This window comes from Neurospora tetraspora (genome assembly GCF_033439725.1).
Source record: "Neurospora tetraspora strain CBS 560.94 chromosome Unknown B0H65scaffold_2, whole genome shotgun sequence".
Lineage (NCBI taxonomy): Eukaryota > Fungi > Ascomycota > Sordariomycetes > Sordariales > Sordariaceae > Neurospora > Neurospora tetraspora.
In genome coordinates this window covers 6,380,355-6,393,649 of record NW_026944384.1, presented here as the reverse complement: position 1 = coordinate 6,393,649, position 13,295 = coordinate 6,380,355, and the positions used below count along the sequence as shown (strand labels likewise).

At 52.4% G+C, this 13,295-nt stretch overlaps 7 protein-coding genes across 7 annotated transcripts; 3 read left to right on the top strand and 4 right to left on the bottom strand.

Moving 5' to 3' along the window:
• Positions 1-160: 160 nt before the first annotated feature.
• B0H65DRAFT_547034 (uncharacterized protein) lies at positions 161-498 on the bottom strand (the record flags this gene model as incomplete). The annotated part of the gene is made up of 2 exons (XM_062829482.1): positions 161-364; positions 415-498. 2 exons carry the CDS (start codon positions 496-498, stop codon positions 161-163), a joined length of 288 nt encoding a protein of 95 aa, XP_062685348.1.
• A 1,583-nt stretch (positions 499-2,081) lies between these two features.
• On the top strand, positions 2,082-2,588 carry B0H65DRAFT_547033 (uncharacterized protein; the record flags this gene model as incomplete). The annotated part of the gene is made up of 1 exon (XM_062829481.1): positions 2,082-2,588. One exon carries the CDS (start codon positions 2,082-2,084, stop codon positions 2,586-2,588), a length of 507 nt encoding a protein of 168 aa, XP_062685347.1.
• Positions 2,589-2,708: 120 nt separating this feature from the next.
• B0H65DRAFT_419946 (uncharacterized protein) lies at positions 2,709-3,428 on the top strand (the record flags this gene model as incomplete). Its single annotated transcript, XM_062824245.1, has 1 exon — positions 2,709-3,428. The coding sequence occupies one exon, from the start codon at positions 2,709-2,711 to the stop codon at positions 3,426-3,428; it is 720 nt and encodes a 239-aa protein (XP_062685346.1).
• A 145-nt stretch (positions 3,429-3,573) lies between these two features.
• B0H65DRAFT_459818 (uncharacterized protein) lies at positions 3,574-5,574 on the bottom strand. Its single transcript, XM_062826485.1, has 3 exons — positions 5,166-5,574; positions 4,415-5,081; positions 3,574-4,346 (listed from the first exon to the last, which is right to left on the bottom strand). The coding sequence occupies exons 1-3, from the start codon at positions 5,440-5,442 to the stop codon at positions 3,635-3,637; spliced, it is 1,656 nt and encodes a 551-aa protein (XP_062685345.1). The 5' UTR covers positions 5,443-5,574; the 3' UTR covers positions 3,574-3,634.
• A 46-nt stretch (positions 5,575-5,620) lies between these two features.
• On the top strand, positions 5,621-7,830 carry B0H65DRAFT_538022 (uncharacterized protein). Its single transcript, XM_062829081.1, has 2 exons — positions 5,621-6,266; positions 6,366-7,830. Exons 1-2 carry the CDS (start codon positions 5,871-5,873, stop codon positions 7,746-7,748), a joined length of 1,779 nt encoding a protein of 592 aa, XP_062685344.1. The 5' UTR covers positions 5,621-5,870; the 3' UTR covers positions 7,749-7,830.
• Positions 7,831-9,117: 1,287 nt separating this feature from the next.
• Positions 9,118-9,639, bottom strand: B0H65DRAFT_418927 (uncharacterized protein; the record flags this gene model as incomplete). The annotated part of the gene is made up of 1 exon (XM_062824172.1): positions 9,118-9,639. The coding sequence occupies one exon, from the start codon at positions 9,637-9,639 to the stop codon at positions 9,118-9,120; it is 522 nt and encodes a 173-aa protein (XP_062685343.1).
• Positions 9,640-10,765: 1,126 nt separating this feature from the next.
• Positions 10,766-12,508, bottom strand: B0H65DRAFT_420281 (voltage-dependent anion channel-domain-containing protein; the record flags this gene model as incomplete). The annotated part of the gene is made up of 2 exons (XM_062824267.1): positions 10,766-12,074; positions 12,126-12,508. 2 exons carry the CDS (start codon positions 12,506-12,508, stop codon positions 10,766-10,768), a joined length of 1,692 nt encoding a protein of 563 aa, XP_062685342.1.
• Positions 12,509-13,295: the final 787 nt, after the last annotated feature.

Here is a 13,295-nt window from a genome sequence, read left to right as displayed (position 1 = left end):
GCCCCCATCATGCAACAATCCATCACCCTCCTCGTCCGTGCCGGCGCCAGCCTCACCCGCCCCGTGCCACCCTTCCCTTGGCGGCAAAGCATGCCCCCCCTTCTGGTGGATGTTGCATGAACGCAGCTGCAGAGCCGAACACGTCACGGCACTCCTCGATCTAGGCGTGGACGTCAACGGCGAGTGACCCGATGACCTCCCTCCCGGCCCTCCGTTTGGCCGTAAAAGCCCGCTGCATTTCCTGATCAGGCACAGAGACCAAGGCGAAGGCGGACCAGTACATGTAGCGAGCAGGGCCCAGCAATCGCTTAACTACATCTACGTCAAGGACAACGGTAGGGCGCACAGGAGGTTGGTAACCGAACTAATCCGGCGAGGCGCGCGTCTAGATATCACGGATGCGGAAGGCCGCACGCCGTTGGGGAACGCGATGTCGAATAGAACTGAGGATCTGCCTCTAAAGAGGAGGGCGGTAGCGCTAAGGATGGTGAAGCTCATGTTGAGGTGCGTGCAGAGACCGGAAGGAATATCGGAGGAGGCGGAAACAAAGGCGAGGGAGTGGATGGAGGTAGTGGTGAGAGGATTGAGAGTAGAGAAGGCGACGGTGGAGGAGATCGAGTACGCGCCGTTATACCGTGGGATTTGTTCCTAGTCGGAGACGGCCGAAAAAAAAGATGATCTTTTTGGGGTGGCCGGGGTGGGATAGGATTGGAGCGGGAGCGGGGGGCGGTTGTTGAGGGCTAGCTGGAGGTGAGCGGCTGAGCGGGAGGGGTGGGGCCGTGAGGATTGTTTGGCCAAAGGTTAAGTTCAAGGCATTTCTCGAGGCGAACTGTCGCGAACGCCTTCAATAGTTTGGTTTATTTCGGCAGCGTCCACGCTCCGATCTCCCTTGCGATGCCTTGATGTGGTTCTGGAGACGGGTGTCACTAGTCTCCCACCGACCATCGTCCTCTAGAAATCCCGAAATCAGGTAGAGGTAGGTAGGTAGTAAATTGTACCGAGGACGGGATCGGAGCTAGGGCGCGGATTCGGTCAACATGTGCAGTAGAAATCAACGAAGCCCGGAGTCCCGGTAAGTCCGGCAACGCAGTGTTGAAGTCGCGCTATTTATCTTGATAGCCACGTAGTCGTACATATGTATATAGATTCTTAGTCTAGCGTTAAACTTTGACCCTCGGGTCTAGGAAAGCTGCAACGTGAAAGCTGCAGATGTAGTGGAGGTGCAGGGTGGCGAGCCCTATATGTACCCGCAGGTGCTTTTTCCTTCTTTCACTCCCACCCGTTTACGTCACCAGATAAGTCGGAACCCCGACGGAACCCCGAAACTGCCCGTAGAGTACCGCATTACCTTAGAGATATAAGAAAAAGTCAGGTAGGAGGGGCACAGCAATAAGGCTATTCCTGTATGAATCTGTAGATGGAATCAAAGAGTATCAAAAGAGGTGGTGATGATTCATCAATCTAGTAGTCTCCGTGTGTGTGGTGTTCTCGGTAAGAATCTAGATACAGATGTGGGGTGCCAGAAGCCAGATTGCGAGGACCCTTCCAGGTCACGTGCTCTCCAATATGCGCAGCCTCAACGCACACCGGACATTGAAAGATGTACGTGTATTGGATCACGCAAAAGAACAGAGCTAATACATGCCGGTTTGCTCTTATTGAGTCATGTGGCGACACCTTCTGACTAAGCACCTTTACCCACCTCGAGGTTTTAATGACCATTCTCTCTTCTTTTTCACTTCTCTCTTGTTCCTCCTTTCATTATCACCTCCAAAGTTCCTGTAACACTCATACCCAGACGTATCATACAGCCGGGCAGCGAGCATACCCCGCGGAGAAACATACTCTACGACGACCGAAAGCACTCCTACGTCTTCCATTCCACTTCCTTGAATTCATCCTAGAATTATCCCCAAAGCGATCAATCTTCACCCACTGCGAGGATCAGTAGGTATTATAATAAATCTCCAGCACTCAACGATCAAGCTAACAATCATTCCAGCGTCAGACCATACACCCTAGCACATTGCCACACACTTTCTCCCACAGAGTTTCACGAATCAGTCCAAAATATTGCAACGATGTCGTTTCCGGCGAACACAGAAATCACTGCACGCATCTCCCGCGATCAGACTGCCGTGGCATCTAAGAAATTGCTTACGGACTCCGAGTTAGCATTAATGGCCATGAAGAAAGCAAGGCATACGATCAAATACTCGACCATTTACGATCGTGGGGCATGGATGACAGCTGCCGAGTTCGCGACCAAGAAAATCAAGGCCCTCGAAGCGGAGGCCAAGTACCTCCGACATCTGGCCAATCTGAACGAGGACGAGGATGCCGATGAGCCTGAGGAAGTAAGGGATGCTGCCCTCTTGATTGAGAAGACAAAGGCGGCTACGCTCGAGAAGCATCTTTACCAGAGGCAAGTCGACAGGATCACACGCGGAGAAGCTGCTCCGAGATCCCTTGCCTCCTTGACGGCGTGTTACCTCGGAATCGGTATCGAAAAGGAGGGCACGGGCAAAATCACCCGAGTCGAGCGGTCCCAGTACAGAAGGACGCTACTCAAGGAATACGACGCATGAATGAGCAGGCCAAAACTGCCGGGGATAATCGATTTTGTTTTCGATTCAGCCACCGGCACCCTTAAAGGCGCTTTGTCCATGGTTGCAGCACCCGTTGTACCCTATCAATTCGGCCCCGAAATGATGGCCGCGCTTTTCGGAGAGGGCGCCCAAGCAGAGCTACTTTCCGCACGCAACAACCTCCTCCTCTTACACCAGGTCGAGCGCGCCCTCGACCATGGGGCCATAGCGATTGTACCAAACATCGAAGATAATGAGTTGGCAAGCGATAAGGCGTTGGCCGAATGGGAAGCGCGTCACCCACGAGAATACAAGTGGAAGGTGATTGATCCGAAGGCGGAGGACTTTCTGGATGTTCACTTCTATCACACATTGCCGGCCACGATCGAACATCCAGGGATGGCAGTTAAGGAATTAGACGGGAAGCAACTCCACTTCCGACCGGCATGTACATTCCGTCCAAGGGTGGAATATCTGTACTTTCTGTTTGTGCTTTCCATCCTCAAAATGGCGTGGCGGCACGATATTGATAACCGCGCTAAGCCTGAGGATATCGGCATGCTCAAGCGACTGATTGGAAAGAAGGCATGGACTACAGAGAGTCAATACCTGCATCGGGCAATGGTAGTGGCCCTGGGACTAGAAGTGGAGATAAGCGGCCTTAACGACGAGGAAGCCCAAGACAAGGAAGAGATTGCACTTTTGGCACTTATTAGAGCGTTTGATGTTCCGAAGACAAGATTTGAAGAGGAATGCGAGTTGAATTGGGGAGAAGATGAAGCGGATGAGGACGATGATGATAGATGTGGTTATTGGGACGTCGTTGAAGAGGACGATTGAAAGCCGAAGCAGCTGGAATGGGAGGAAGATGATGAAGATGGTGAAGATAATGAAGATGATGAGTAGTTTTATTGGGACCTGGACGATCATGATTAGTTGGCCTTTTTGATTAATTAGGGGCCTTCCTTAGCTAATAATACTAGATTTAATATTAAGGCTAGGCAATCTTACAAGGCGGGGCCAGTTATCTGCTCTAAATTTTGAGACTAGCCTTGTGCCCCCCCATCAAGCCTTAACACTCTCCCCATACTCCCGCTGTGGTAGTCTTCATGAGCTTTCAAAGTGTTTTGGCTTATGGATGAACCGGGCGCCTGATAATGATACAATCGCCACGAAATATCTGATTCCTTAGTCAAGGCTTCTTCGTGTCCGGCGTCTGATTTCTCAGACTCCCACTGTCGTTCCGCCGTGAAGGAATTGTTGGATTCACCCTCAGATTCAGGCCCCCCTTCCTCGTTCTCTTGGAGGTAGCCAAGTCCAGGACCTTTGGAAGATTCCTCGTTCTGGGCAACTGAAAGGGATTCCTCGTCCAGTCCACGGTCCGGCAACACAAACAAAGCTACGTCTTCTTGGTGGCGTCCAACGTGACGGGAGTATGATTTGAACGAGTCCAGCTCTTCGTTGCACAACTCACAATTTTTGGGCGCATCAAGCGGTCTATCGTGTTCGGCCAGTCGAACGAGGCTCTCTGGGCTCAGAGTCTCCGCATGTTCCTTATGGAACGTTGCAAGATGGGATTCAAGCGCGGGTATGTCTTCGATGTGTGTGTTTTTGCATCCTAGGGGACACAGCCATGTTTTCCAGTGGGCTTGTTGAACGTGCTGCATCCACTGATGACGTCGTTGGAAGTCTTGCCCTGTGACGTAGCAGTCCGGATGTAGGCAGATATAGGGCCGTAAGTCTCCGAGAACATGTTTTCTGTTAGACGGGTCAGTCAGCATGGACAATGACCGGAAGAGGGCTTTAGGCCGTGATAAGATTCTCACCTCCATGCTTTCGTTGTCTCAACTGATATCATCCGGTAACAGAAAGGGCACTCAACTGGCCCATTCTCTGCTTCGTCTGGAATCGAGGGTACTCTTGATGCTCTTCCATCAGGAGCAGAGCTAGGAGCAAAGGAGGTCTCGATTCGACCAGCCTCAGAGCGGCTGTCGCAGTCCTCGAAACCAGAACCGTCCGAGCTAGATGCTTTCAGATGTTGCGGGAGAGAAGAGGCCACAGTGGTGTCTCCTATTGTCTTTGTGTCATCGCATCCTGTCGGCTCCATGTCCTCGTTTGGCAGTCCTTGCGCAAGTTTCTGATGATGCTCCTCCCGGTACCGAAAAAATTGGCGCCTAAAGGAGTTGGCTTTCCCAAGCTGTTTGACAATTCCTTGATCTGCGGAAGGAAACTTATTCCGGATATGGGCTGTGTCGAACATTTCAAAATGGGAGGTGTCGGTCATTGTTGCCCGCCTGAAGCGACCGTGAGGGGCGGGATTGTGGATCGAGACTGATAGCCTGAAGAGGCAGTTGATGATCTCAGAGGCTTCAGAAACAATCTGCGATAGTTCGGTAAGATCTGTAGGACCATAAGGTTCAGAGCCATCACTGTCCGAGTCCTCGCCGTCTGAAGTGGATTCGATGTTGTCCCAAGGTTCGACTGTTCCGTTGGCTATTGAAGCCGCCGAACAAGAAGGTTCCCAAATTCACACATTAGCCTTGTACCAGCTGTGGATCTCTCAAGGCTCAAACTCACCATCCTGAAGACATTCCAGCAGGTCGTCCAACAAATTGATCACCTGGGCCCGGATGTGCGATGCATCCCGTAGCCGGTAATCCAGCGAAGACCTCCCCGCGCGATGTGCCCCCAGGTTCGTCACCCATACTCGGAATCTTCCCAACTCATTCTTGATCAAAGGACGAAGACCTTCCGGGACATCGGCATCAACCCGGCCAGACTCTGGAGGAAGACTGTCATTCAGTGACCTGAACCCGTTAAGGCATGAAGGTACCAACGCCGAGATATTCGCCATGGCTTCAGATTGCCGATGAAGGGCTTCTTCACCTTTCAGAGAATTTTGGAGCCGTAGGTTGAGTTGACAATGTGACCGTAAAGGGAACCCATGACGAGCAGTGAGATGGGAGCAGTGAAGTCGTGGAAAGTGGCACACTTGAGCCGCCTTACGTAAACAGGTAGGACAGGCTCAATAACAGGTCCCAAAGGCGGGGTCAGGCAGCGCGGGGAAAGAATGGACTGCGCCACTGTGCGACGGTGGTTATTGTTGGCGGGCGCCAACCTCAATGTTGGCGATTTGTGCCTCTCGACCCCAATGATGGCCGCCTGGAATGTACCCATCTACCCCTATTCCTTTCACCACGTACACGTCTACCGCTGATCAGGCCCGGTTCTGACAGTTCTTCAGTTCATCCACCGGCCTATCTCACCTCTGAGTATCCAGCTATGTCAGGATTTGAGGTCGCGGGCCTTGTCCTTGGGGCGTTGCCTCTCATTATCTCTGCCTTGGAGGGCTATGCCAAAGGTGCCGGGGCCATACAACAATGGCGATTCTACACACGGGAGCTCAGGATCCTGAAGAGAGGATTGGAAACAGAGCACGTGAAGCTTCAAAACGTCTGTGAGAAGCTTCTTATGGGTATAGCGCAACCACCCATCATCGAAAAGATGATCGAGAATACGTTCGGGCCCCTTTGGAAGGAAGCAGAGAATCCAGAGATCTACCACAAGATCCGGCAGAGGCTATGGAGAGCAGCACGTATCTTTGAGGAGAATGTCAAAGACATGAATCGTGCCCTTCAAGAGCTGCAAGAGAAGTTGAACGTAGGTCCGGATGGTCAGGTAAGAGAGCTCCTAGCACTTTAGGTGTTGAGAAAAGAAGGCAAAGATGATCAATTGCTAGAGGTACCAAGGATCCTGCTAACAACAACCGTACGTTAGCCTCGGTTAGATACGCAAGGAGTCAGTTTCAGAAAGGAGCTGAAGAGGCTATCATTCGCCCTCAACAAGTCGGTGTATCTGGAACTGCTGACTCGCATACGAGATGGAGTTTCAAGCCTAGAGGCATTGACCTCCCAGAACTCAGACCTGGAGCCTGAGCGGAACAAACGATCTAACGGGAGGTTATATCGTATCATGCATTCCCTATCCGGTGGTATCTATCAGGCCCTATGTACAGCAATGACTGCCTGTCAGTGCCCTACTTCTCATCTTTTGGGCCTGAAACTATCCTCACCTCCCCACACCAGCGTCATACCGGACGATGAGGATGAAGATGTGGTCAGGAACTTGTCTGTAAAGCTCGCGGTATCTGATCAGAACATCGCACACGGAAAGCTCGATCGATTATGGTGCTCTCTTGTGGTCAAACCCTCCAGTCGACCTCGTCAATCTCAAATTTACCAGCAACCGACTGCTCCTGTGGAGTCTGAACGTCCAACGAAGCGGGCCCGGAAAACCGTTATGTTTTCCTTCTCAGAAAATCCAGCAGCAAGGAGACCTGGACTGTTGTCGCGTTATTCGTCCCAGTCATCTGGAGAGGTGGAGGTAACATCAAGGTCTTCCACCCAGACCCTGACCTTGGATGTAACCAAGACAAAGCCGGAAGCTTCAAATGAGGACATCATCATGGATCTTTGTGAAACTGTACGACAGCTCCCCAGCCTACAAGCAAGCGGTTGTTGCGGCCATATCACCGGACCAGCGGCAGTCGACGCATCGGCAACAGAAAGATACGGTCTCTATGCACTAGGTCATCTCCTTCCCTCGGACAGCTTTGGCCAATGCTCATTCATATCTCTCCACGAAGTATTGACCGAGCAGCTCACTGCTCCTGCTCCTTTCTACGACGAGGACAGGCTAAGACTTGCCTACATCCTGGCATCCAGCGTTCTTCAACTGGCAGGAACCCCCTGGCTCACAACCAAGGTGACAACGAAGGACATCTTTCTCATCCGATGCAACGGCACAACGCATTTACAAGAAGCCATCGTCGTCAGACAACTTCCCGCACCATCGGATCTCATGCAACTTGATGCGCAGCCGCCACAAGACTATTCCTGGGCATCATCCTCATCGAGATCATGCTCGGCACACCATTTGATAGCTTCCGCGAGTCCCATACCAAACAGCATGGTCCTTCAACGCTGGGATCGTTCTTCTCCGACTACGAGACAGCAACAACGCTGCTTGGCAGGCTCGAGACCAAAGGCGGCCCAAACTACAAGCGCGCTGTTGAACGATGCATCAAGTGCAAGTTTCCCCCGCCGAAGCCAAACCTCGACGGTGATGAATTCAGGAGACTTGTGTATGGTCATGTGGTAGCACCGTTGGAAGAGGATCTGAAGGAATATTGTTGAGCTACACTCCACGCACGCCCAAAAACTCCCCAGGTACGCCCTTCAAGTACACCCTCTTATGACACTCAAGAACAAGGATTCCTTACTTCTATCTGCATTGGCTTTTGTGTTTGATATATACTATTCCATCTATTCCAAGTCGATTTAACATCATTCCACTTCCTCTACCGTCGTTGAGGAAGTGTATTGTCTAGTAGACGTCGTGTTCTGTACTTAAGGTAGGTACCCATCCTCTTTTTAGTCCGACCGTAAAATGCAACCATATACGACTGTTTTGAAGGAAATAAAAGTAATAGGAGTTGAGGAGCAGACTAGAGTCCATATAGCATTGCATTACTGGTTGTGTTAGAGGTAAAAGTATAAATATGGTGACTTACCTTCTGGCACCTCGGAAAATGGGCGTACCTGGGGAGTTTTTGGGCGTGCGTTGGAGTGTAGCTCATATTGTTTGCCCAAATTTCTGTGATGACACATGACGGTTGGAGCTTCACGAAGCACTTGGTGATTTAGACTGAAGTCACAAGCTTGCAACAAGTGACGGTGCCAAAGGATCAAGCAAGCGTCGACGTGCATTCTGCCAAACAGGGAGGTCCGGACTCGGAACTCAGGATAGAATCCGGACACAGATCTTCCGCGGATATATCTGCAGTACCCCTTACCCTTGACTTCAAAAATCCCCCATTCGACCTCTCCTACTCTGTTCCCTATCAGTGTGCTGGAAAAGGAGAAGTTACAAAACCCACGCTTTGCCAGAACCTCCAGTCCAAACCAAAAATGTGCACCATCTGGCTCGAAGGAGAAGTCACCTACCCGTGCGGACACGTCGTCAAGCACTCGTACCGCACCTTGGTCCAGCTCAAAGGGTGCAAGTTAAGTCCCTGCACCTCGGTATCAACCTACACGCCTGGTAGGACGGTTTCCTTCCCTTGCTCGGCTTGTCAGTCTGATGGCTCGTACTATTGGGAGGAAGGGTGGAACGCGTGGGTCAGGAGACAGGTGAGGTTTGCGAATACTGGTTAAGGGGCAGAGAAAGGACGACAATACATGTTACAGGAAGAGTGCCAGACTGGGAACGATGTATGTACCCTTAGGAAGGATGTGTTGAGTTACAAACGACAGTGTTAATGACATCCCCTTTTCCCCGCCAAGTCCCAGCTACCATGGGTTCATGACACTGCCACCAGACACTCTCCCACAACACCCCTAGCCCCCCTTCCAGCACCTCAAGTCTTGCCCTGCCTCATCTTCCAGCCTCTCATCTTCCCTCCAAACCCACTTAAAACCAACAAAGTCCACACCAGGCCCCAAATCTCGACCTCCTTCAACACCTCTCCCTAACCCCTAAACCCCCCAACAGCCTCCGTCCAAGCCGCATACTCCTCCCCGCCCAAATACCCCTCCCCCCTCAACTCCTCCACAACCCCCAACACAAAAGTCTGGTCATTAAACCCCTTATCCGTCGGCGGGAAAGTGATATACCGATCCACTCTCTCCAGAAACGCATCCCTCATGTTCTCGTCCGCCACACAAAGCGGGATGAACGTCCCTTGCATGTCGAGGAGTTGTTGCGTGGTGAGGTCGGCGGAGGGGAGGTAGCTAAAGATTGGTTGCTGCTGGATTTGGGACTGGGACTGGGAAAGAGAGGAAGAGGTGATGATGGGTTGAGGCGCCACTTCGTAGATCTCCCAGGGGGAAGAGGGAGAGGTGATGGAGTGCGAGGGGTGGCCGACGCCGGAGAAGGGAGCGGAGATGGCGAGGAGCCAGCGGTAGAGGTGGTTGCCGTAGGCTGGGCGGAGAGAGGGGGGGAGAGGGAGGATGATGGTTTGGATGGAGCGTTGGCCTTTGAGGAGTGACATTGTTGGTGTTTGTTGGTCAAGATTGAACTTCGTGAAACTGAGGTGAGTTTCCTGTTGATCTGTTCGACGAGTGGTTTGGCTCCCTGACCTTATGTCTTTAATGAGTCTCGAACAATGAATGCCCTGGCGAGATGTGTTTGCGGCTCGATTACTGATTATGCGGCTCGTGCCGGTGTTTGCTGTCTGTTGGGCCGACTTCTTTGTTGCGATAGCGGGACAGAGATTGACCGTTGAGATGTAATCAAGATCACGCTGGAATGTTTGTCCCTTGTTTGTTTCGAGCCCAACTGTTAGGCGTCCTGCTTTTATACCACAGTGACCGTTCAGAACTCCAGACATCGTCAACCTCGGGCGTCTCGATACCTCCATCCTCTGACACAAATGTCATTTCTGCACTCTCGTTGGTTCCCAACAGGACGGAAACTCCAAGGGAAGAGTGACAGGCAACACGTGGAATGCGGCACGGACGGGTACCATTTGCAATGAAACAACCGCACCGTCTGATAAGGATCACAAGCGCTTACGTTCACCTCCGTCTTCGGCCGCCATGGCTGTTGAAGACGGCGGGGTCTTACTAACAATAGCCCCGAGGTCACCAACTCCCCTCATGCTAATGCCTCTTCAGTAATATTACCGACACTGTTGGCAGAAGGTTTGCTCCCAGGTAGTCGGACAGTGGATGCTGTCAGGGCTCGCTTATTCTGATATGTGCCCCATTGTCGAGGCTGAGTCAACAAACGGTGCACCATGAGTGGTGCAGTAGCCGGTAGACGAGCGGGAGGAATGCGGCGGGCAGCACAAAAGAGTGCTGATTGACGGAGTTTGCGATCGGCGTCGGGAATTATGGGACGAATAGGTCAGGCTCAAAAGTGGAAGCCTAGTAGAGTTTCACACAAAAGGATCGTTGCCCCCATATGTTGTGGAGTGATGTGTCACACTTTGTCAGAGCATAATACCTGTCGCGGGTTTTGTCATCAAAGACGTTGGGATCGCCAAAGGATGGAATGTGTTGCTTCAATGTTTTGTTGGCATTGTCCATCAAGGATCGAAGTTGGAAAGAACCATGGCCCGGGGACCAGGATCCCACCTCCCGATCCTCTTCCTTCCACTGATGGATTTCTTGCCATCACACTCGCAACTCCGGGTCGAGCCCAGCCAGGAACGTTGCACTCACCACCTGCTTGATGCACAGGACAAGGTTGATGAGAAGAGAAGCAGCTGCAACCACCACCAACACGCAAGTGACGACGCCAAAGAAGGATGAGTTCAACTCTGACCTGAACTGCACCGTGGAAAGCGCAAACGCCGCCACCGGGATGACGGTATCATTGCATTGTCCCTTCCATGACAGTCTTCTGCGGATGGCATAGCTCACGAATGCCATCAGGGAGAAAATAAGCCAGAGAACGGCCAAGCCAAGGAGGAGCAAGGCCAGAAGGATGCACACCACGTGAGTAGCTTGCGCCGTAGCAGGCGTGAACAAGTTGCCACTTGAAGCTCTTTGGGTGTCGTCGTCACCGAGAATAGCACTGACGTTCTCCGCTGCTCTCCCGAGTATCTGTACCGCCGCGGCACAAACACTCGCTGATCCCATCACCCACAAGGAAAGCTTGACCAAGTGGGCGGACGCCGTTCTTTCCACCTGGATCATCTCCTGCTGCAGCACCGCATACAGTAACAGCGTCGTGAAGAGCGCCACTCCCTCCACACAAAACGACAACACCAACACCGTCGCCGCCATGCCCACTGATATTGTCCCCAACCTCACCAACACCGACACCAACAGCCCCCCAACCAACGCCAGCAACCCCATCCCAAAAGCCGAAGACAGCAAGCATCCCGGCAACGCCACCCTCACCTCATTTTCTTCCTCTTCTCCATGCCCAGCTCCAACTCCCTTCCTCAACATCCACCTCTCACTCGGCCTTCCCACCGCCCCCGTCAAAATCCCCATCACAAACACCATCGTCCCCGTCATCCACGCCACTCCAATCCACCACATCACATAAGCAATCATCGCCAACACGCGTCTCCTCAACTCTTTTCCTCCCCCGTCAGCGTCAGCATTGACATCAGCAGCCTCATTTCCATTCCCATTCCCATTCCTATCCTCAGCCTGAGCCTGGTTGTCATCGTCATAGCTAGCAAGAAATACAGCAAAAGCGACCAACGTCAGCCAAGCAACCGGCCAACAAGCGAGAGAGCCGAGCTTGGTGGCGTTGGAAGTCAGCTCGTGGCATAACTGGCGCGGTTTGTTGCAGCACTTGGAGTGGAGGACGGAGCAGTAAAGCATGAGCAGGGAGAAGAGGATGAAGAGGACGACGTCGGTGATGAAGAGGGTGGTGATGAGGGTGGTGAGGCCGCGGAAGTGGTAAGGGGGAGGGAGGAGGAAGAGGACCAGGGAGAGGAGACCGAGGTTTGTGGGCCAGGTGAACCTTCGTTTCTGTCAGCTTTGATGAGGTGAGGAAGGGGTGCTGGTGGCGTACCATGATAGCCCGTAACTTTGGATGAGAATGTCCCATGGGCTTCTTGGACGCAAGTCCTTCCGTTGATGCTGGTACGGGCGCTCACGATAACCGAGTTTGCCGGCCCCAATGGCGGATCGAGGCAGCGTGAACGGTCCTACGTTTGCGTGATGTGGCCGCCGGCGTCGCTTGCTGAAGATCTTTCGTAGCTCCGGACTCGTTGACACGTTTGTGAGAGTGTCCCCGAAGAACTCGGAGATCTTGGAGCTGGGCCTCGCGGCCGTCTCGATCATGATTGGAATGATGCCCTCTCGCTTTTCCACGCTGTACATGATGCTCGCTGTGCAACCGAAGGTGATGATGCGGAAGAAAAGCAGGGCGGAGGTTGTGCATGCGTCCTGCATGCCTACAAGTACGGAACTGTTGACCGTCCAACGTCATGATGAGTGGCTTGGCCGTAATACCCACATCAAGCTTGAGCGGCCTGTCTGTGCCCCTTCCAGTGTTCAACAGCTTGATCTAATCCTTGAACCATGCAAATATCGCAATGAAGGGACTCACGATGGTGGCTCGAAAGTAAACAATATCCAAAAGTTGCAATCTCATGTAAGTGATACAGTATCCAAGAGGTATCCAACACGTCCATGTATCCAAGAACGAAAATCCAGAAAGCGAAGGCCATCCAGCAAAAGGGTATCCAAAACAAACAATCCATCATAAAACACAAAGACACTCCGCCGGACTCCAAACCTGCCGCACCCTTTAAGAGCTCTCGTTCTTCATCTCATCAAGCAGATGTACAGTGCCTAGATAAGGGCCAAGTCCACACCGGACGCCACCGATACCTCGTACGTCTCGCTCTCGTTCGTCTCCATGGCGCTGAGGATCTTGCGTTGGATTTTGGCAACTATAGCGTCCGTGCTTTCATCCATGATTTCGCTGCTGGTGGCGAGGAAGTGGCCTTTCGTCTAGAGGATGGTGGTCTCGCCTGTGGTGGGGTTGGTGATGGTTGCTGTGGCTTTGGCGGCGAGGGCTGGGAGGGGGAGGGGGTGTTAGTGCTCACACGGATGAAGTAGGGGAGCGAAAGGAATAAGTGAAAAAGGGGGTGAGAAAGGCCAAGGACCAGAAAACAAGGGTGAAACTTACGAGTAAACAACCCACTCTGCACCTCCATCACCGTCGCCCCATTCG